This window comes from Phoenix dactylifera, chromosome 1 (genome assembly GCF_051530095.1).
Source record: "Phoenix dactylifera cultivar Ajwa chromosome 1, Ajwa_hap1_PhDact_Kaust_v1.1, whole genome shotgun sequence".
NCBI classification, from domain to species: domain Eukaryota; kingdom Viridiplantae; phylum Streptophyta; class Magnoliopsida; order Arecales; family Arecaceae; genus Phoenix; species Phoenix dactylifera.
The window spans coordinates 9958600-9982518 of record NC_143190.1 but is presented as its reverse complement, the minus strand read 5'-3'; the positions used below and the strand labels follow the sequence as shown (position 1 = coordinate 9982518).

Sequence of the window (23919 nt, the reverse complement as noted above, 5' to 3'; positions counted from 1 at the left end):
TATTTGTATCAGATCAAGTACATGGGGATGGTTTTAAATCTGCTGCACTACAATGCCATTCATGGAGCACCTCATAATTTTTCCCCCCCATAATTTATATACAACTTGTGACACTGCCAAACCCATGCCTGGATCACCTTACCGAGGCCGAGGCTCCGGCCTAGATGGGATGCAACCGGCCGGCTCAGACACCACCCTTGCCAAGAAAGAATGCCCGGCAAAGAACCAACGCGAACCGGCGATCCACACCGGTTTAGCAAGTTCGGATTCGGATCCGTCATGAATCCAACCCGTGATCAGTACCCGTTTTAGAGTCGCAAGGGGCTACATCAGCTCGCTGGCTCTTTCGCCCTCCGCCCAAAACCCTAACACCCGAGTTGCAAGGGTGTCTTTCTTTCGTGGAATCCAGAAAACCCTAATTTCGCTGGTGAGTCTTTCTTTCGTGGAATCCTGAAAACCCTAATTTTGCTGGTGAGTCGTCTTCTCCTATTTCTTTCTTGATGCGGTTTTCCTAAAATTTTCGATGTTGTTGCAAAATGTACTTTTTGATTCACAAACCTGTCTATTGATGCGTTTTTACTAGTATATTTTAACGCATTCTTGATTAAAGATCGAACCATTTTAGCCTGTCCGGTCTCAAACCCTTAATTTATCGATTCACGGATCTAAATATTTTGGGGAACGACTAAAGATCCCCCCTTTAGCATGAGTCCATCTTCTGTGAGGCATCATGAAGCTCAAGAAACCGGAATTGTTTAATTTGGCGAGAAAACACGGCTCTACAGATCATGCAGTGTCTATCTTGGACTGTTAATTTCTAATGAAAAAGGTAGTCGTTGATTCATTGTCTAACTGGGTTGTGATCTTCTCACCATTGTTCCGCTATCTGATCAGCTTATCTATCTCTATGTTGGAATACGATCATATTCTTGATAGCTTCTGATGTGTTAGGCTTAATTTGATCTCGTTTCAATCCGGGGAGTGCTTACCCATTATTATTTCTTTCTTGATTTTAGAATCTTTCCCACTTTAACTACATTAATCTTCAGTCTTTTTCTCTTTTTTTTCTGATTTTTTTTCGCTCTTTAGGAGTTTGATGCGACTTGTTAATCTTAAGTTGGGAATTGCACTTTAACCTTGTTGCAAAAGCATCACCCATTATCTCTGTTTTGTCATTCTCCTGTGCTGCTTCATTTTAGGCCTCTCTCTCTCTCTCTCTCTCTCTCTCTCTCTCTCTCTCTCTCTTTGTGCTGCTCCCGTTCAGGCCTCTCTCTCTTTCTCTCTTGTGTGTGTTTGTGCATGTAGCATTGCCTTTAAGTCTATAATATTTTGGCAGCTTTTCAGATAACAGCTTCCATAGGGCATTAAGTGCTGAATTTAAAGGGGAATTTGGTTGTACCAGGAATGGATAATGAGGTTTTTGGGTATACTATAATTACTTACATTGATTTTGCACGAAGAAACAGTATATTGAGGACCGGAAGTTTGTAGAATAGAAGATGAGAAGAAATATTGGTAGGTTGATGTTCTGTGACAATCGAATATTTGGCAGGATTCACAATATTATGCTTATGCGGTAGACATGGTTGAGAGGCATGGAATAAAGCCTATAAGGGGGAGTTAACACTGAATTTGAGCTTGGCTTGGGTTTTTTCCTTAAACTTCTTGAAAACGTCAAGTTTGAACCTGAATATCATCTGATCTTATTACTTTACTGGATCAAATTTTAATTGGGAATAGTCTAAAGTAGAAAATTTTAGTCGAGAAGGTGAGAAGATTTTAGTAAGATATCTTTTTTTTTCTTCCTTTCAGGGACAATTGGCTGATTGCTAGCTACAGAATACTGATTAAAAGTGAAAGTGAAAAGTCGAGGGTCACAAAGCAAGTTATACATCAGTATTTTAAGATATGTAAATTTAACAGATTTCATCACAAATCTACTTCAGAATCCCCTTGATGACATCAAATGATGAATTATAGAACCTAAGCAGTATCACCGAGCCCGATGTATCTAAGAAAAACAAACCTATTCATGCAAAGCTATTGACCTAAGGACAAGAATGTAAGAATCCTAATATCAGCTCATGAACCCTTGCCTGGGCCTTTAAAATACAAGGATGTGGGGGAGGAGAGGAAGGGGCAAGGAGATCTCTCATCTTCGATGCCACATTGATGGAGCCAAGCCTGTCCAATCAGATGGTTTGTGTGGTTTAAATTATCAAATCCACGTTAATGAAAATGTATGTAAAGCTAAAATCTTCCAAAAGGATGTTTCGAGCTGATGGATGGTTGTTGGTAACAAGTACACAAACATGAGGATAAAAACACTACATAAACACTTAATTTGTGGTCTACTTTTGATCCTAGTTCCCCATTGGTTTCTGCTAAATCAAATTTCTCTTGACATATTGTGGTGTCATAAAACTATTTTTATGATTTTATCATGCCACCAGTGTTCACCACTTTTCTTTGTTGATCTCATATCCTCTATCATAGTTATTGTTCCTTAAATTGTTTCTGGTCTATGAAACACAAAGAAACACCATCTCAAATGCTTCTTCCTCACTCTATCTTCTATTTTTGCTACATATAGACTCCTTTGAGAATTTTTTGTACAAATGTATCATACATGCACGTTGTCATGTTTTTTCACCATCTTCACCATGGCCTTGAGTGCTCTTAACTTTCAAACTTCCGTATTCATACTACGTAATTGTTCGAGGTGGGTGTCAAAGGATGGATGGTTAGTAAAGGAGGAAAATTATTGACAGAAAAGGCAATGACTATAATTTATTTCCTAACACTTATCTCAGCTTGCAATCATTTCGAAGATGCATGATTAGGTAAGTTCCCATATTTAAAAGTTTGCATCGGCAGCATAATTTGGGATTCCATAAGGACAACCTGTGGCTGGCACTAGCTAGTCCCATATTTGAAAAGATATGTGCAAAAGATTCTGTCCAAAGGGTCCCATAAAAATGAATATCAGCAAATAATAATAGAAGGCAACAACTACTTTATTTAGTTATTTGGACACCAGTGCATTATGCATGTACTGCCTATGCTCTGTATGAACTTGTTTCTTTACCACAAAATAAACTACAAGTAATTTCTCGTATTTTATTCATTTTGAGGACCTAGCTTGTCGAGATGATTGTTCCAGCAATAATCACTCTTGTAAATAGCTTTTGGCGAACGTGGCTTACCAACCGGATGACATAGATTAAGGAGTTCATTCAATTGTTTGAAGAATGAAGACATTCTGGATCTCCACTTTTTGATCTCTTTATTTTGTAAACTTTAGGTTGAGCTAACAAGGAAAAAAAGGAGAAGAAAGAAAGAAAGAAAAATTGTTAAATTTTGCTTGCCTGATTTCATTTTTGTGGCAGATATTTGGTATATTGGTATATGTTAAGTTGACTGCAGCATTCTTGTAGTCAGAAAAGATGGCCAAGAAGAAAAATCCCCTCGTGTTTCTAGACATATCAGTTGATGGAGATCGAGCTGAAAGAATGGTAATCGAGGTATCACTGCAAATCATCTTATCATAGAGCATATTTTCTATCTATAGATATGTCATTCTGTTCATTTATCTTGCCTTTGCTTCTATTTAGCTTTTATCTGTGCTAGGAAAACTGATCCATTCCTTTGGTTGGTTTTCTATTGTCTGAGTATACAGCTCTTTTCAGATGTTGTTCCTAAGACTGCAGAGAATTTTCGAGCACTTTGTACTGGTAATATCCATATATCTTTTCAATTATTGACAATTTCTTAAGCCATAATCATACATATGCCTGTATATGCAACATGACTCACATGTAATGGACATGATAAATGTTATATATCTGCTTTTTTTTTTTGCAAGGACACAAGAATCAACTGTTAGGTCTTGTCATTGATATCCGATGGCAACAGTTGACTGTTGGACCAGTTGATGTGAATAAGTAACTTATGTTTTGTACTGTAAATATTGCCAGATATTCACTTTGCTAGTGGTGGCCTTGATTTACATTGTTGTGCCTTTATACTGGTCTATTTTCCTTTAATATACTCTAGATGCTATCTTATTTGATGCAGTGCATTCTAAACTTTGTGTTACCATATAAAATGGAAGGCCTAACTTCTGGTACCCTCGTAGGAGAGAAAGGCATTGGAGCTTCTACTGGAAAATCATTACATTACAAGGGATCAATTTTTCATCGCATTGTCAAAAGATTGGGTGCTCAAGTATGTCATCCAGTTTTTAGATTGCAAACATTTAATTGAATTATCTCCAGCAGGGTTATCCTGCTGAAGTCTTGTTTCTTGACCCCTTCGAATATGTATCATATAAGTTGTGGAGAGTTAAAGAGTGGGATGCTTTTGCTGTTGTTGAGTCAATTTTTTAATGCAATTTTCTGTATTCTGATGTTCTAAAAGCCGGTTCTATCTAAATTTATGGTATGATCTCAATCACCTTTGATGAAAGCAAGGATCACTGATGAATGCTATTTTTTGCAGGGTGGCGATATTGCAAAACTAGATGGTATTGCTTTGTTATGTCCAGGCATCTTTCTATGTGACTTCTTGCTGTATATACTTTCAAAGCTCAACCTTATGTGCTATTTCCAGGCAGTGGTGGAGAAAGTGTTTATGGAGGAAAGTTTTCAGGTATGCTGTATTTATAAATAATAATGTACTTCTGGTAATTTCCTGATATCATTTTAAGCTACACAAGTCTTATATTATCGGATGTACACATATCTTTGTAGACGAGAATTTTAAGCTGAAGCATGATGGGCCTGGTGTTTTGTCCATGGCAAGTCCTGCACCAGATTCAAATGGATCACAATTTTTCATTAGCTTCAGGGCTGCACCACGCCTTGACGGGTAGCACTTATTTTATTTCGGCTTTCATGTGTTTGTTTTAATTTTATGTCATGATTCTACTGAAACATGGTGGAGTTCTTACACTAAGCGATAATCTGTAATAGTGTATTGTTTTTGACATATCTTTGTAGTTCCATCCTTCCTTGCTGTAAATTTTAAACAGATAAGTTATTTTGTTTAATACGGTATGACGTTTCTCAGGTCATCCTCGTAGTAGTTACATTTGCATTTCATGGAGTTAGTTGATCAATACATGTCATTGCATTATATTGAAAAAAAACAGATATCTGCTTTTGAAGAAGCCATATATTTCACCACCTGTGCCTCATCATTTTAGAAATAAGTAACTAAGAACGATTAGATAATGTGACGTTACTGTATTGGGCTTTAAGATTACATTTTATTTTTTCAGCAAAAATGTTGTTTTCGGAAAGGTGGTGAGTGGAATGAGTTTGCTGAAGAAGATAGAACAGGCTGGTTCAGATAAAGGAAAACCTATTTGCACCGTTAGAATTGTGAATTGTGGTGAAGCTTCCGATAATAAAACTCAAACTGCACTTGGGACTACAAAAGGTAAGAGCAGATGCTAGTATAATGTGGTTCAACTTCCTGCATGGGACTCTGTTATTCATTGGATACATTTCAATTCCTGCAGAAAATAAGCTTATAAAATCAGGAAGAGATCTTCCTTCAGATAATAGTTCTGATGGAAAGGGGAGGATAGGACACAAGAGAACTGCTAAAGACAAAAGAAAGAAGAGAAAGAGAAGATACTCATCATCTGATTCATACAGCTCTGACAATTCTGATTCAGACTCCTACTCCTCTGATAGCATATCTGACTCAGACTCTGATTCAGACTCTTCATCATCAGATACTAGTTCATCCAGTGATTCGAGACGCAAGAGGAGAAAGAAAACATCAAAGAAGGATAGATACAAACATGGGAAAAGAAAGAGGGACTTGCTTAGAGGGAAGCAACAAAGGAAGCATAATAAAAGATCAAGACGGAGGTCAAAATCGTATGCTGTTAATCCTTTTAAATATCTACATATTCTTATTCCTTTTCTGCTTGTGAGTAACTTGTTATTTGATGACTGTCGGCCTCATCTACAGGAGTTCGGAAAGTTCAAGTGATCCAGAGAGTGAGAGTGCCAGCAGTAGTAGCTCAGATAATGAAAAAGCTGATTGTCAAAGGGATGCTAATAAAACCAAATTTTCGTCACAAGCCATTGATATATCTGCTAAAGCTCCTGGTGTGTAATCTATCATCTCAGAAATTCCATTTACCCGTTTAGATGTGTTTGACAAGTTATCTTAGATAAATCTTCCTTTAACACTAACTGTTGTGTGCTTTCCTTAATCTTGATGTTCATAAGTTTAAAGTAGTTGACATGGTTAATTTCCAGTAACCAAACTCTACAAGTTGCTTGATTTCTTAATTATTGTGCTTCTTGGGTTTTGTGATTTGTAGAGCTCGGAGATGATGCTGACAATCTGATTCCTGAGTATTTTGAGTGTATTATTTGGTCCCAAGTGCAATCCTGTTGCTGAGTGGTTGTAATTTTGGGGCAGTATGCTACTTTAGATAAACCTTGTTGACTATTTGGGTGTAAGTTACTGGCCAGACTTCCTAAACCTCACTAGCAATCTACCTAACTCCTCTGTAGCATTCTGCAATTCAGTTTGGATGCAGCTGAAACTTCTATTCCTTTATGTGCCTGAAGGAAGTTTGTTCCATCTGTTGGAGCTGTTTTGATATCTTGCAGTGAAGATGTCCTGCCACTATGAGGTGAACAAGACTGAGCAAACAAGAAAAATTAGGAGGAAACATCAATTTGCCCTTGGAGAGTTTAAGTGTAGAAATCACTAGAATCTTGTGGCTTACACTGGATCACATGACATCTTTATTTTAATGATGAAGAGAGCAAAATTGTAGAATATAGATCGCGTAAAACATCCCTAGAATCAATATATGTATATATGTATATATATATGTGTGTGTATATATATATTAATGTGTAATGTTGATTGGGTCCCAAGATGTCCATGTTTCAAATATTTTTTTTTTATCCAACTGAATCATTGTCTTGATTTAGAAAGCATCTCAATGATTCTTATTGATGTGTGCCAGAAAACTACGACGCCATTGCTAGCTAAGCATACAATCACTTTTTGAAGCCATTCTGATGATTTTAAAATCTAAATGCTTAAATTTAAACAAGCTATAAAAGATTGTCCTAAAGTGTTAATGGATATCATCATTGATAGGACAAGATGAACCATGCCACTCCTTCACTCATATAGTTTCAATCTGTGTCAGTGATTGGATTAAAAGTTAAAAGTTGTCTACCATTATCTAATGGCTAATTACTATTTCTATAATATAAATTTCTTCATTTATTGGTATGTAGATATTTCTTGGGGACTTCTGTTTGTGATAAGTCAAATATAATATGTTTCATTTGTCTTCTGCATTGTTCAACTCATTAATATGGACAGGTATTAACTCAATTTATTTATGTTCGCTTGTGTCCTTGCTATTTCTACATGCTTCCATGTGAATGCACCAGAATGATGTCAAGTTCTGTAGTTGCTAATTTTGCTTATCAAGGCTGATTAATTTGCTTATCTCTAGCAGGACAGACAAAACCTCCTTCAATGGTCTTGGGTGAAGAAGAAACTGTAGGAGGGCCAAGGAAAGATGAAAAGGAAACTGTTAGAGATAATGCTTCACATGAAGAGGGTGAACTCCTTAACGAAAATGGTGAATTTCGAGAAATAGACAATGGCTTGGGAGCCAAGGTTGACAGAACTGTGAATCTACAATCACAATCAGATGAGAAATCAAGCAGATTCAGGTTTCACTTTTAATTTAACTCTTTACACATGATGTAGATGTTTATCTGCAACAGTTTTAGATGGGTTTTCTTGTTTCAACATGTGATTAATTTTTGCTTTGACATTTTATGTGAAGGAGCAAGGATCTCAAGGGGGGTTCAAGTGCAAGTCTTAGGAGTGGTCAACCAATGAGAGAGAATGAAAGGCAAAATCAGAAAAGTCCTTCAAGGAGTCCAGAAAGAAGCCCTGGGTATAAAGCTTCTGAAGCCACTTTAAATCGTGGCAGTTATTTGTCAAGAAGCCGTTCCCGAGAGGAGGCCCCAAAGCGACTAAGGAAAGGACGTGGATTTACTGAGCAGTATGCATATGTCCGCAGATACAGAACTCCTTCACCAGAGCGTTCTCCCATTCGCTCCCACTATTACAGGGGAAGAAATGAATGGGCAAGCGGCCAGGATAGGTAATCGGATTGTATTTGGCAGAAGGTTGAGATAGATCTTCTATTACACTGAATTCTTATTTATTCTACCATAGGTACTCAAGATATAGGACTTACACTGAGCGTCATCGAGTACAACGCTACCGTCGCTCCCCAAGAGGCAGTAGTCCACTCAGGTTCCTTCCACCACCTCCCCTTCTTGTGTTCTTTAATAGTTTGTATTTACTTTATCTATTTACTTTTTGCGTATTTTTAGAGTTTTACGTGGCTTTTGGATTGTAATGATTATATGGTCATGGTTTTGTTATTTATATTTCTGGATCATATATCTATCAAATGTTACAACTAAAAATAGCCATATTACCTTTCTTGTTAGAGAAATTAGATATATCATTAAAACTGCACACCACGACCTGCAATTAGTACCAGTTTTCACTAGCATGTCCAGATTTTGCATCAGAACAGGGGATGTTGGCCTCTATATGCCCATTTGGAATTCTTTTTTAGAGGTTCTCTAATAGAGGTCACTTGTAGGTAGTTGTCTAATACATGGTCGACCGAACCGTCTAGAGCTGTACCGATGGTGGACCGGGACGGTTAAAACCGAGACCGGCGATGGAGGGGGAGAAGGAAAAAGAGGAAAAGAGAGAGAGTGGGGGAGGAGGGAGAGGGACAGGGAGAGGAAGTAAGAGAGAGGCCGGAGAGCTGCTGCGATTAAGTGAAGTCGGCAATGGATTTGCCGACTTCTACTTAAATTCGCAAAAAATAAAAGGAGCTCCTTCGAGCCCCTATTTCGAATGAAACAGAGGACTGGAGGCGGAGCTTCTCCTGACATCCATCCCTCTGTGCGGTAGCTCTCCAGCCCTCCGCTGGCTCTCCAAAGGCCTCCTTCTTCTCTTTCTTTTTCTCTCTCCCATTCTCCCTCTCCCTTGCCTCTTTTACTGTGTCAGTACAGGGCCAACACGGCACGCGCGGGGCCATACCAAACTATGCCACCTGGCAACCAGTTCGGACCTCGGTACTGGCACAGCAGACGTTGGTCTAATATCTTAGTCTAATATCTTGTTTGGTATTAGACAACCACACATAGCAACTGGACTTGTGGTTGCCAGTTGTGGGCATCCACAGAATGAACAATAGTTTTTGCAGCTGCATTGCAAGCAAATGAAATTGACAGTTGCCTTCTACTTATAGCTGCAAATTCTATTGCGGGCAACCAAAACAACCCTAAATTTGAAGAACATTTGAACATCACTAATGAGACGTACTAGCGAGATTTGTCTATGATGATGGGATTGATTTGCCAACCTTAGGACTCTCATCAAGATTTTGCATGTTTTTTTAGGATATTTGATGGACGATTATCTAGATGTGTGAATGCCTGATTTCATGCAGTGCTATCTAATTAGAGTTTGGAACATGGGCATACCTCCTGAGATGTAAGCTTATAGTTAAGCTTCATGCAAAAGATCCTCAGCCTTACTCTTTCCAGAGGAACTCATCACATCTACGTGCATTGGAAGATGAAGAGAATGTATATCACTTGTTAGATATTTTTATGGTAAGTGTGGGAAACTTTTAGGGATAGGTGAACACTGTGACTGGCATATTTGTGATATCAAAGGATTACTTGGTTATTAGGTTCTTGGTTGAATGGAATTTTGTGAATAACTGCGGAGTTATGCTCCCCAAAGAAGAGAACTTTGGGCTAGGTAAGGGATTGCGAATGATATCATTTTGAATGCGAAAATGCTGCTTGCCTGTTGACCCTTTAATGTCTGGATTTTGTATATCTATAATGGGAGTGATTTTCTATTTCTTCTCATGCTGGTCACTTGCAATAGCATAAAGGTACATAAAGTGATCCTCTATCATTCGTAGCTATTTTTCAAATCATGGAAGAAATATAAGGATGCTCACCGCTAGCGGGGTTTGAGGACTAAAAGCTTGACCCCAGCTTTGAGGAGTTGATATGTAAGTTACTACAATGATTACATATTCTGCTCCTGCTTGGCCAAACTGAAGTATGGCCCCCTCTATTTTTTGATGTTATCACGTGGTGCATTACTTCGTAATTCACATTCCTCAGCATGATAGTTGACGTAGACAATTTAGTATTTTCATGTAACATGCATGCTTGTTATTCTGTGTTCTTAGGTAAACTTATATCGAGAAAATACAGATTTTCTGACAATTATATATATGATTTTCTTAGATATCGAAACAGGAGAGGGAGAAGTAGGAGTATTTCACCCACTGCCGTTGGTTACCGTGGCCGTGGGAGGGATCGCAGCCGGAGCCCAAGACGTAGCCCTAGTCCAAAATTTGACCTACAGCCAACAGTTAGTGATAGACTCCGATCTCGTCTTGGTCCGGAAGGAAGTAGACGCTCTTCTGATAGAGGAAGGTCAAGGTCAAGGAACCGGGATTCTTCGGCTTCCAGATCTCCTGATGCAGGTCCTCGTGGCAAGAAAGACAAGGGTAATATGAGGTCTCGAAGCAGTTCTAGATCCAGTAGCCCTGCTGGAAACCGTGGGTTGGTTTCTTATGGAGATGGAAGCCCTGATAGGTAGCTTCCAATGAGCGTTTTAAGTAACATTCTCTCTTTTCCAAGCTCCTGTAATCGCAGTGTCTGGTAGGTGTGCGCATGGAACCGGCCTGTGCTGGGCCATGTTCAGGCTTTCGAACATTATGATGTTTTCTCGCTTGTTTTTAGGCTGTTTCCAAAGACCGAGTTGATTTGATTCGTCTCATGGATGTTTCTTGCATTTGAAGGTGGTGTTTTTTTCACTGATCGGGTACCTCAAAATGATTGGTAATGAACTGCAACGCAAAGATGATTAGCTGAGAATAAATTGATGAAACAATAATAATATGAAGGAGGATTCTTTTCACTTGAAATTTGGAAATCTTGAATTAATGTTGATGGAGTGAATTCCTTCAGTATGCATTTATCTGTAAAAGGGCAAAAGCCAGGTCACCGACGATTGTTTGAAGTTTTTACTAATTGGACTGCCTAATCGGTATCAGGTATTGCCTCACAATGCTTATAATGCAGCTCAAGGCACGCATCCAGGTAATTTTGAGCATACGACAGCACCATGTTACAAAGATGAGGTGTTTGTGTGGGAGCATTAGCAACTGCTTCAGATAAGTAGTCTTCCAGTTTAGCATATTGGATGGTGCAATCGCAACCATGACTTGATATGCATCATTGGAGTATTTTGATGCACCTTGTTTGAGGTCATGCATGCAAATGAGCAAGAGCTTGAGCAGGAACATCCATATCAAGTGATTAAAATTGGTGAACTATTTAAGCTTGATTAGCTACTTGGTGTCGAAAAGCTATGGCATGTTCTGAAGCTAGAGGCTTGAGAGCTTGGTCTTCTTCCTGTCACCAAAAACAAGGATGCTGCTGCTTTTGGTTTGTCATGGAATTTGAGTCTATATTTTGTGGAAACAAGCAGTATTGGCCAGATGATTGCGAACAAGTTTATCCCAGATATCCATCCATCCAGAGCGGACGCTTGATATGCTTCTACTAAAGACACGCACAATCAACATGATGAAAAATCCCATCTACGAAGGTAGTACCCAGCAACTACTATCATAATTAGTCATGGTTCATCCAACTCAACTATAAATGATAGCAAGAAAAAAAGACATTAGTCATGTGTAAATGTAAATCTCTCCGCATAAAATCAGGCATTGCCATAATGGTGTAGCATTCCGTTGTATATAATATAGCATAATATGTAATAGAATATGACATTGTTACAACATAATAATTAATAAAATATGACATTGATATACCTTGATGATTATAGGTTTCAAGCTATCTATATAATGGATCCTCAAAAGAATATGTTTTTAAATTAAAAAAAATAAAGATGCAAGACATATGTCAATTGAGGATTGAGTGGCTGTAACCCTCGGCTTAGCAACTAAAGATTTTAGATTCCATGAACCGCTGCAAGACAAAAATTGTAGTATGCATACATTTTCCTCCCTTTCTCTCTCAATTAATGAAATAAAATAAAATGGAACAAAAAGCCCTGCAGGACATATAATAACCATGCAAATTGATCTATTAGATGTTACAGGGACATTTCTAGGCCTGCCTAGGAATTCTCACGACAGTAGGAAAGATCATGCATTGACAAATTGCTGATTTGCAGAATTCATATGATTTCAAGCCATATGCTAATCCCGCAAGGAGATGATGCTGCACATGCTTCAGAAGGATAGCAAGCAGGGGCATCAGCTCATGACTGCATTATATATTCTAAATGGGATACCATATCCTGCATAATTACATGGCAAATTGCTTTCAACTAGATGACAATGTGTTATCTTTGTATAGCACATTGACACATAAAAGCACCATCAGATTTTATTGTTCTCCTACTCAGCTAATCCTGATTGATATAAGAAAGGTAACAATGCAGTAAAGACAATAAACAAGCGCCTACATGGAGAAGTACATGCATTATTTGATTATCACAAACCATGCTGTCCTTTCAAGCTCTCTCTCTCTCATATTGGCATTCCCTTGGGGACTATCTGATCTTTAATCCACATATAAATGGGCACCAACACAAAGTATGCTGCTGCAATGGTACCTAAGATGAAACGCAAGAGGAAGGCAAATGGATTCACAGGTTGCTTCACGTCCTCAGCCTTTGGACCAAGCTGCACAAAGACCCAAATAATCTTATAATCAGAAGATTGTAATAGGTTCATAAAGCATTAACTGAAATTTTGTACATGATTCCTAATAAAACAAACCCAGGGGAGACCCTCACTTCCTCTGTTTCATCAAAAAAAGAAAAAAAAGAAATTTTGTACATGATGTATATGGAAATGAGGAATTTCTCTGTTCGTTCACTATATAAATTTTTCAAGCTAATGGAAGCAATTCATTTGGCACTCCCAGTTTACGCTAGAGCATTACACCTTATATTATGTGGCAGCATGAGGCTTTTTTGGCAAATCTAATCTATGATTCATAGGCACATAAACCATGAAGACCAGGAACTTCAGGCCTAAAAGTATGAAGCGGCTATGGAGTACCCATTTGAAATCTTGAGGAGCATAGTGATTTTTTCTCCTTGTGAATAGTGTAAACAGATCCACCTGGTGAACAGCATCACTGAATGTGACATTTTTGGTATGGATTATTGGTTTATACAAAATTCATGCAATTAGTTCATAGAATTGTATTAAAGGTGCTGTCTGGATGTTACTTAGGTTTTAAAGTTTAAACTAAACTGATCAGGTTAAACATAAGAGATTAGGGATGACAAAAATCATAGATGGCCTCCCAGGTGCTCAAGCCATTCTATAACACTCTTACGGGGAGAAGCAAGGCCATTTGAAGCCTGACTTTGATAAAGCTTTCAAACAGAATCTCTTAAAGTTCGATGGATTGGTTGATGAGAAATTTTGACTTCTTTCTAAAAGATGGTGCTCGTGGATAGCTGATTGCATTCAAATGATTCGAGATGTTACCTTGTAGGAATTGTGGATTCATGTTTTTTTTGGTTTATAAGAATCCTTAAAGATGCAGAAATTGTGGATTCATGTGTGATCTACTAGTTCTTAATGCAATGGACCCCTATGAGGCATAAAGTGCCATGACAAGTACTAGCATTTGGTCCCTACAAAACTCGTTTAGTAAGCAAATTGTAGTTTTTTGGTCATGGTCAGCCTAGTTCTGTTCAGCTGTCATTTATTTTCCTTAATATTTTTTAGGAAGTTGGCCACTTGAAAGGAATCAGTACACCAGAATTTGTTATGATGGCATCATTTCTGAAAGTTCATATGAAAGCTAGTTCACTGAAGATAAAAGAAATTGCAATACAAACGGAGAGAATCCTAACAATTTATAAATCGACAATTTTTTTTCATATGCTTCGACGAAATCCATGTTACAATCATGGAGTTTTGATGCCTCCTTTTCTGAAAGTTCATTAAAAAGGACCATTCTTCATCATAAATATCTTCAGGCCTTTATACATGGTAGCTTCAGATCTTCTTTATAACAAGGTACATGTAATTAACATTTTTCTTGAGCAAGACTTTTTCTGAACATGATATGTGAGAAAGTTCTTTGTTTTTTAAGGACTAAAACAGAAGAACAGAAAGCAACTTTACTATACCCGAGTTGCACTACTATGAATGACTTCCCAGATTATATGTTCTCACTACTTCGGAATTTTCTTAGTCAACTACTTTTATATCATGTCTGAGCAGGTTTTATGTGATTTTTATTATATATGGAAAAGAAATCTGAAGTAAGTGTGTGAATCAAACAAGGAGCTCCTACCAATCACTTTATATAAGTACCATGAGAACTAAGATTGTTTAGACAGAGAGGAATACTAGGCCAGCCATACGAAGTGTTACCGAACTATTTTGGCAAAATTTTGAAGTCTTATCACGCCCAATAATAGTGTGAAAAAGTACTAATGTGGTCGCTGGTTGATTTATACAAAAAAACTGTCACTAAGATTGTGGTTTGGAGTGGTCTACTATGCGTTGACATGGAGGACTGGGGAGTCCAAAATCCGAAACCTTAAAAGAGTTGATTTGCAAGTAATGGCTCCAAAAAAAAAGTCACTAGGCTTGTGGTCTGGAGTGGTTTATGCATTGATATGGGACTCTGGGGAGTCCAAAATCTGTAACCTTAAAAGAATCGATTTGCAAGTCAGGGTTCCTTTTTGGACTTGAATCACCTACGATGGCCATCTTATCCTTTGTTAGCAAATATGGTTCTCTAGGAGTAGCAGGGCCTTTAGATAAATTGGACTCATTCAGCAATCAATTACAACAAAATTTCAACATGCTATTTTTTACATCAAATTTTTTTCTAAATATTTTCTCGTGTTTGATCCTTTCATTAATTAGCTCTATCTTTTTTCAGGATACTCTACATTTCAAAATGGCCTTGCATACAAATGCTTACCCTAAGTATCTCTTACCCATCTTACTATTCCACCTACTCAACTCATATATTTTAATTTCTCTTTGTTCTTCCATGAAATAATCTAAGATAATGGTAATCATTACTCCAGCTATCCATTCACTATCTATTTTCACTCAATAGAACTAAATTCCATATGTTCTATTTTATTTGTATTATTTTTTAGGTACCGCAAATTAGAAAAACAAAATGACTGAAGAAAATAACAAAATTGTCATATCGATTAGCTTAAAGTAGTGTCTTCTTGACTCAAACTCACGAAGGCATAGAAAGGGATTAACCAGATCCTTCACAGTTATGAGGTTTATATGGAACTTAGTCAACCAACTTAAAGCTTAAAGATGATTAAGCCCCCCCAAGATTCTTAAACTGGATTGTGATTTTATAGGCAAACATTTACACTGAGATAGACAGATCAAGATAAGAAAAATTATGGTCCATGATGTTGTCGTTCTAGTGAGTACAAAAAGAACTAGTACTTGGAAAACACTAGAATTAATAGATACTTACATGCTAGTGAGCTATTATTTTAAATAAATTATTGAAAAAAATAAAAGCTTTTAAATTCACCAATAAGAAACAGCAAAGGTAGAATATGAAAACATAAGAAAATAATGCTTCTCTTCAAGGTTACAAAACCACAACTTACATGAAGGCAGAAACTAAGGCAGACAGAACCATCCATAATTCACCAGGAAAAGTAGAAGGTGGCCTATGAGAGAAGCAGTTCACCCATTAATCTTGACCTCTCTCTAAATATGACTGACTTACATAAAGTTAATGTTTTCATAAACTCCACTCTGAAGCAAGAAGAGCGAGATCTTAACCTAAAATGCCACTCGTACCATATTAAGGTTGCATCGGCATAGCCCCTAAATAAAAGAAACAACTACAAGTTTATATAACCAGACAAACCGCATATGTTTTAATATTTGATTAATAGGCATGGTCAATTCAGAAATGACTTGATAAATGCCACCTATTGGAGAGCTATTAGTTGAAGGTGCATAAAATTAAACAATTACAATAGATTTGTGATTGATTACTAGCACAATCCACTAAATATCAATTACGTAGCATGGCAGAGGTAGCAGTGTGCTTTTCAGGAACCTAAGCAAATAATGTAACCTATTTGTAATTCTATCCTGAAAACAAAATCATCAAAACATAGCAAATAGACAAGGAGACTATTTCCTAAAAATGTTTGATAGCATGTAGAGATTTTTCTCCGTCTGTCCTTTTACTGATAATAATACTGAAGCAGATAGCATTGAATAAAGGGAAATAATGCAGGATAATAAACAAGCGAAATGAGTTTAGCATCATGGGTGCTTAAAAAATATTTATATCATGAATTAGAAAAAAAAAAAACCTGCAGAGGGGAATCCCCAGATGCTCTTTTCACACCCGTCACAGAGCATCCCATAATCAGACCATGCCGACGAACACCACGGTACCATTTGGGACCAATCCTTTTCAATTTAACATCCTTAAATCCAGCCTTTTGAAACCATTCAATGTATTCTTCTTCCTTAGGAAAGAGCATCCACATGTCAGCAAAGAAGCGAGCGAGCCAGAAGGTTGGGTATACAGGACCAATCACACAGGCTATTCCTCCAAGTTTCAACACCCTGTATGCTTCCTTGATTCCACGTTGCGGATCGGGCCAATACTCGATACTGGAGAATGATGATAATGCCAACATTATCAAAGAAAATGTAGGGTCTACATTAATCTATCTATGTAATTCAACATAAATTCCTCTTACATTTCAAGGAGTATAGTAGAAAACATATCATAACACAAGAACAGATCTAAGTCAATTTTTTTTTTTTACGTAAAAGAGTTCTATTACACATCCATGTGATGCCTATAAATGTTAAAATATATACAAACTAGTAATTTCAAACTTTCATTAAGTTGTTTTAATCTCATATGAAGCTTAATTAATAGAATTGGAAGTTGGTCCAGGAGCAAACCCAGGTCCGAGAGCAAGGAGGGGAAGTCTCCAAAATTTGAAGTAGAGAAGCAACCAGGAAGCAAGTCCAGAAGTGAAATTCCACAGATTTCAAAGCAGAAGCACATCCCAGGTAGGAGCTTCCAAATACTAATATCTGAAGAAGGACCAGAAAGCAAATCGGCAAATACAATGCCTACATACAAGATGATTAATTGCACCTAAATTGGATAGAAGCCTACATTTGCTATCAAGACATCATTCATTCTGGAGTAAATTATCGAGCATGCTGATCAGGCTGACAACAATATTTCAAACATCTGATATGCAAAATATGGAATCAGGTATCAGCTCATCAGTATTGGAACCATATCATCACATCTCAGATATCTATTGATTGATAATTTTGACCAACACCAACAGAGAATGTAAAATTTTGCTGCTGAGATATGATCATCCAATCAAATCTATGCGGCGAAGTATAAATACAAATTTACAAAAGGAAGAAAGATCTCAACTGTGAATTCAGGAGAGCAAATGCGGTGCGAAGAGGTCACTGAAAATTTACCTTCCAGCAGAGATATACCGGTCCACGGAGTCGGTGGGGAAAGGGAGGTCCTCGGCATCTCCCTCCATGATGGTGCACTCCTTGAGGGCCTCCTTCTGCCTCGCCTTGGCAAGCTGGTGCGGTGACTGATCCAGAATTGTAACATTCTGGGGGTACACATGCTTGATGATCCCCAGAGTGGTGAATCCCGTCCCACCGCCCACGTCCACCACCTTGAACCTGGGATCGAAGAGATCAGCCGGCTCGAGGGCATCATCCCTCATGTCCTCAGTCCAGTGCCCAGGGTTTATGACATGGTCATACACTATGGAAAGGAACCTATAGAACCAAAAAGCCTCCTTTTTGTGCTGAATGAACCTGGGCTGGGAGGATGGCCTGGAAGATGAGAGGCTACATCTGGGTACCATGGATCGAGCCCTAGAATTCACATTAAAGGACACCCTTCTCATCTTCGGGAGGCATCTTCCGTGGAGAGAAGACCCCAATAAACCCAGCCCGTTGGGGGCTCTCCCTCTAGAGAGAGTGATGTTCTCCGCTCCATTAAGCAACGAGGAAGCCATGGAGTGATAAAGGGAGGAAAACCCGCAGAGAAAAATCCGATCTTGGACGGTTCACAGCTCTAATTCTACTGAAGAAAAAGAGCTACTTTTCCATGAACAGCTGAAGAAAAACAAAGAAATTGCTTGAAAAAAAAACGAGTCTTTTATCAGAGATTGGAGGACAGATGGACGGAGACAGACAAAATTTAGAAGCTAAAAGGCTGTGGTTTCTCAACTCTGATGAGAATACGATGCCACTTGTGGGGGAAAAATGTAGTCTTTTTTCACCTTTTCTTCCCTTCGAATGTCATGATTCGAAGGGAAAACAAAGGGGGCTTTTGAAAGGGAAGAAGAAAGCTAGGGATCGAGGAAGGAAGGACTTCTTACCAGATTCCCAGGCGTTTGAGATGGGAGGAAGAGAGACAGTAAAGAGAGAGGATAGAGCAGCTTGCTTGAGTCCAAGACTCGGTGCACACCAAAACAAAAAGACTACCACAAATTTTGTGGTGTTTGAGATAGCCAAACAATTTTTTTTATGGTAAATAACTTTTTTTTTTTCAGGAAGAAGTGTTTTTTCCACGCCACACCATATGTGCACGAAGCTCTGCCACATGTTCAGAAATTCCAAAAATATTTTCTCAATGAAAATCTCTATATCTATTAAATAAAGAGGGGAGAGAAAGCATGATTTTTTTTTAAATTTAAAAAAAAATAAAAAAATTTGTATAAAACACAACTCTTCATGAGTAAAAATTTACGGGTAAATCGGCTTTTTTTCATGCATTAGAATAAAGATAGCCATTTTTTTTATAATTTATTAGATGTCTCTTCGATGAAAAAAGTACCAATTCAAATGAAATGAATTCGAAATTATATTACCGCATGAATCAGAATTATAAATTATTCTATTTTTATCTATTAAATAGTATTTAAGTATTTAGAAAAAAATCTGTTTAAAATTATAAGTAGTAAATATTTTTTTTAAAAAAAATATGATTATGAGTTATTAAATAGTAAGATAAAAAAAAATTTGCTATTCTATTCGGGACAATAGTCCCTAACGGACCCAATATCTAATCATTTCAAAAATTTATACAAAATATGTCGTGTTTACAAGATGGAACATCTATTGATGTGATCTTCAATCCATTAAAAGTACCTACAATAATGATTATGGGACAGGTATTTGAATGTTCCCTTGGATTGCCAGAGGATCTACTAAAGAAATATTATAGAATAGCATGAGAGATATGAGCAAGAGGTTTCAAACAAAACTAGTAATTTTTTTTTTCTTTTCATGTATAATAAAATCCTTTCTTTCCTCACCTTCTCCATGAACAAATAAAATAAGACCCAACAGTTTCTTTCCTGTGTTTTTTCACTGGACTCTTCATTCTTTTCTTTTTTTTTTTTTATTGTTGGATTCTTCAACTCCACGTACAAATAAAATAAGACCTCATTTGGGAGGACTTTTGGACGGTCAAAAAGTACTTTCTGGTCATCTAAAAATACTTTTAGATAAAATAAAAGTGTTTGGTAAAATTTTTGAAAAGTTGTTTCAGTTTTCCCATAAAGCTAAAACAACTTTCTGAATCCTCCGAAAAAGCACTTTTAGAAGTTGTCGGAAAGCTGTTTTAAGTTATAATATTTTTTTAGACCAAAATATCCATAATAAAATCAAATAATTACACAAAATGTCCTTTATAAGTTTAGTCATCGAAAAAGTAAAAAATTAATTTACGCTAACAATTGTAATAATTTTTACCTTTATTATTGTATTATACTATAAATATAATATTATATTATACTTATAATAATATATTAATTTGTTATATTAAATAATTTAATATTATGTTATATTATCCCACAATCATCGAGAGGATGGCAAATTATTTACGCTAATAATTATTATATTTATACCTTTATTATTGTATTATACTATAAATATAATATTATATTTTATTATATCCCATATATAATATTATATTAAATATAATATTATATTAAATAATTTAATATTATGTTAAATTATCCCATAATCATTGAGAGAATGAAAAATTAATTTACGCTAATAATTATAATATTTTATACTTTTATTATTGTATTATACTATAAATATAATATAATATTTTATTATATCATAATACATTAATATGTTATGTTAAATAATTTAATATTATGTTACATTATCCCATAGTCATCGAGAGGATGAAAAATTAATTTACGCTAATAATTATAATATTGTGTACCTTTATTATATTATATTATAAATAGAATATTATATTACATTATATCATAATATATTGATATGTTATGTTAAATAATTTAATATTGTATTAAATTATTATGCTCTATTGTATAATACTATGTAATGTCCTTTATGGTTATTTTGTCATGCCAAAAGTACTTTTTCAGTTTGTTTACCAAACACATGTTAAAGTTCTACGGTACTTTAGAATTATAGTTACCAAACAGCAAACAGCCTTTTATAAAAACTTTAATTCTAAAAGCTTTACTTTCTAAAGTTCTACTTCCAAAAGCCCTACTGCTTACAGCTTCCCCAAACGGGGTCTAATAAGTCACAATCGTTTCTTTTTTTTGGTTGGTCAAAATCTTTTCTTTTTTTCCGTTAGGCTCTTCAAAAAAATACCATAAGTAAATTAGCACACAAAAAAATTAAGCCAAAAAAAGACAACCATTTCTTTTTTCCTTTCTTTTTTGTTGGTCTCTTCAAAATCTTCCCTTTTTTCGTTGGACTCCTTTTTTTGTTGGATTTTTCAAAATTTTTCATTTTTATAAATTTCCACAAGAAATAAGAAACTATTTTTTTTGGCTTGATTTGTTTGTGCACTTAAAAAAATCATGCATAAAGGAAGCAAAAAAAATTCAATTTCTTATTTCTTTTAGAAACATAACAAAGGAAAAATTTTGCTGTTTATTTATTTTTCTTCACACATAAATAATTTTGACCTCAGATTTAGTGTTACAATGATCGAAGATAGTAGAAGACCCAAAAATATTGCTTCTATTTCTTCCTGCAATTGAATTGCTAGTCTGTGCATAGGCAATTGATGTAATTAGGAGAGTTACTATTGTATTTTTCTATTATTCCTTCAATTATTTATTTTTCTTATAATTGGAATGTTTTATTATTTCTTGATTATTCATTTTTCTATAATAAAAATATTGGAAATGCTATAGATATAAATTGGAAGTGACTGGAGACTAAAATTTGATCGCTAAAGTTAGTAGTGGGTTTTGCCATGGGTACTTATGAATACCCATAAAGTTATTTGCATGTTGATATTTTATAATTTAGATATCCTGTTACTTTAGCCCAACCTTAAATTTTTTAGTTCACAAATATAAATATTATTTTTATATTTATAGCTGTAATGTATAGACGTAGAAGTTAAATAATACATATTCATTAGACATAAATTTTAGTTTTATATTTAAATATGTATAAATTTTATATTTATAGTTTTATATTTTGGTTTTATATTTATAATTAAGTAGTATTTTCTGATAATAAATATATTAATATAGTGTTTTGTGTTTATTTATAGGAGGCCGGACTAATAAAGCTGGTAAAATTTGTTAAGAAAATATTGTAGGAATGTTACATCTATGTTTTAACATTCATAACAATCGACACCTCATCACCTGTAAGTTTTAATTGGGCTATATATGGCATAGTTTAAATAGATCTAGTTGAAGAAAGCCACTCTATTTTATAACTTATTGATTAGTATGATCAATCTAATAAAAGATTAAAACTTTATTATTTCTCTAGTTATTCATGCGGAACATATAAATATTACTAATTTTTTCTTCTCTATTTTTTTATAGATTGAAACAATCACGAGATGAATGCTACAACAAGAACGAAAAAACTGCTTAAGTTCAAATATTCAACTGTCGCGCTAAATAATTTATCTTTTCTATTATTGGTGATCTTTTTATTAGTTAGATGTTAAAAGTAAGATGGTCAATAATTATTACACATATTTTGCTTATAATATATTTTTTTAATTTTATTTTTCAAGTTCTTATTATTCTTCTACTAGCTGAAATTATGTTTCGACTTCCAATATCTTTCCATCCATTGCATGCCGGGGTGTCAATCTTGTATATGTTAATTAATTTAGCTTTTTTTTATTAGAAAAGAAGCAATGGGCTCCTACCAGCTTAAGGTGGGAGTGTATTTGTTGCATATCAATGTGAGAACCAGTACGGATACTTGTTTCATCACGTATTAGTTGTACATCGAAGAACTCTTGTATACTTAAGTAGGATCCAAAGATTCCAAATAATAAACTTCAACTAATTGTTATTTTTTTTAAATGAGGTATTAATATCATCGCAAACGGTATTAGAGCATACCTGCTTCACAAGCCATAACAGAACATGCCCTTTTCCTAAATTTAGACTAAAGAAATATGTGTGAACTCACAAGATCTAATTATTATTATTATTATCATTTTAACTTATTAGAGATTTCCAAAGTACAATCACGAGATTGTTGTGCAAAGAGAAGAAATGATTGGTCAATCTTTCCTTTCTTGATTGGGAATTTATTTGATAAGGCTTTTTTATCTTTATCTTTTGCTCTATTGTATACCAAACCAAGCTTTTTATTCCGGCTGAGATCTTGATTTGTGTAGGTATTAGACACCTCCCATAAAAGATATGGTCAAATATCAATCCCTATTATCCTAGCTATTATAAACTCATAAATCTCGAGATATTGATCAATATGATTTATTATTTCAGTCGATATTTTGTTGACCACAACTAATTTGGGACTAAGGTTGAGTTGGGTTGAGTTGAGTCAATATTTTCTTATTATATATTTACCTTTTTAATTTCATCTGATTAACAAATTTCAAAAGTAATATATAAATTGATTGCTAATCTAGTGTTTATCCAATATTCGGATACCTAGGTCCTAAAATATTGGCCAAGATCTCAGAAAATATCATTTTTTCATATTTACCAAATTACTATGTTGGCGGAGATAAACTATGATCTCAATTCATTACGGTCTCGATCACTATCCAAAGAGATGGACAACAACCTGGATGTTAAAAATCCAGTATTAAATGATTTCTAAAACATCATAGGATACTTTATTCTAGGATTAGAAGGAGGGAAGTAAATAAGTTATATATCTGTGTCATCCTATTAATGTGATCAATCATTTGGCAAAAGTAGATTGACTGAGTTGTATGTATATCATTTCTCTTATTTTTTGCTTGCGATTGCAAGTATAGCTGGTAAAAGAGCTTGTGCTTGGTACCTAGAAAATATATGTAACAGAAACATGAGTTAAAAAAAATGTTTTTTCATATAATTAAAAATTATTTTGTGAATGTAATATTACTTTTTTCCCAATGTGCTTTTAATTCTTTTGTGGTTCATTAAGAAAAAAAATATTTTGAGCAATATAGCTATAATATGCCGTCGCTAAGGTTAGGACCCTAGCCTCCTTCTAGCCTTTAAAAGAAAGATGCTAAATTGATTAACTAATAGCTATTAGAGAGAAGATTATGTATAATACATCTCATGCTTGGAGAAATAAACTTTAGGAATCATTTTCCGTAAGCCTCCACCTTGCCCCATTGTGGTCGAATCCCTTGCGATGCTACCCTTATCCTCCTCCTTTCTCTTTCTTTCTCTTTTCCTCATCCACTTCTCTCCTGGCTTTGTGCCTTTCTT

The 23919-nt window shown here is 35.5% G+C and overlaps 2 protein-coding genes across 23 annotated transcripts; one reads left to right on the top strand and one right to left on the bottom strand.

The window, feature by feature from the left end:
- Positions 1–332: 332 nt before the first annotated feature.
- LOC103716170 (peptidyl-prolyl cis-trans isomerase CYP63) lies at positions 333–10939 on the top strand. Of its 20 annotated transcripts, none has more exons than XM_088720743.1 (14): positions 333–427; positions 3438–3524; positions 3680–3734; positions 4139–4227; positions 4501–4525; positions 4612–4650; positions 4752–4869; positions 5282–5442; positions 5525–5882; positions 5986–6125; positions 7511–7730; positions 7847–8170; positions 8245–8325; positions 10365–10939. In XM_088720743.1, exons 2-14 carry the CDS (start codon positions 3447–3449, stop codon positions 10720–10722), a joined length of 2046 nt encoding a protein of 681 aa, XP_088576869.1. In that variant the 5' UTR covers positions 333–427; positions 3438–3446; the 3' UTR covers positions 10723–10939. The 20 variants fall into 20 exon arrangements, with proteins under 20 accessions (XP_088576869.1, XP_088576863.1, XP_088576849.1 ...); XM_088720737.1 differs by having other exon boundaries at positions 7508–7730; XM_088720723.1 differs by having other exon boundaries at positions 5525–5891.
- Positions 10940–12451: 1512 nt separating this feature from the next.
- APG1 (S-adenosyl-L-methionine-dependent methyltransferases superfamily protein) lies at positions 12452–18720 on the bottom strand. Of its 3 annotated transcripts, none has more exons than XM_008804059.4 (4): positions 18586–18720; positions 17660–18319; positions 16507–16813; positions 12452–12841 (listed from the first exon to the last, which is right to left on the bottom strand). In XM_008804059.4, the coding sequence occupies exons 2-4, from the start codon at positions 18217–18219 to the stop codon at positions 12686–12688; spliced, it is 1023 nt and encodes a 340-aa protein (XP_008802281.1). In that variant the 5' UTR covers positions 18220–18319; positions 18586–18720; the 3' UTR covers positions 12452–12685. The 3 variants fall into 3 exon arrangements, with proteins under 3 accessions (XP_008802281.1, XP_008802282.1, XP_017700452.1); XM_008804060.5 differs by having other exon boundaries at positions 17660–18341; positions 18586–18711; XM_017844963.5 differs by lacking the exon at positions 18586–18720 and having other exon boundaries at positions 17660–18365.
- Positions 18721–23919: the final 5199 nt, after the last annotated feature.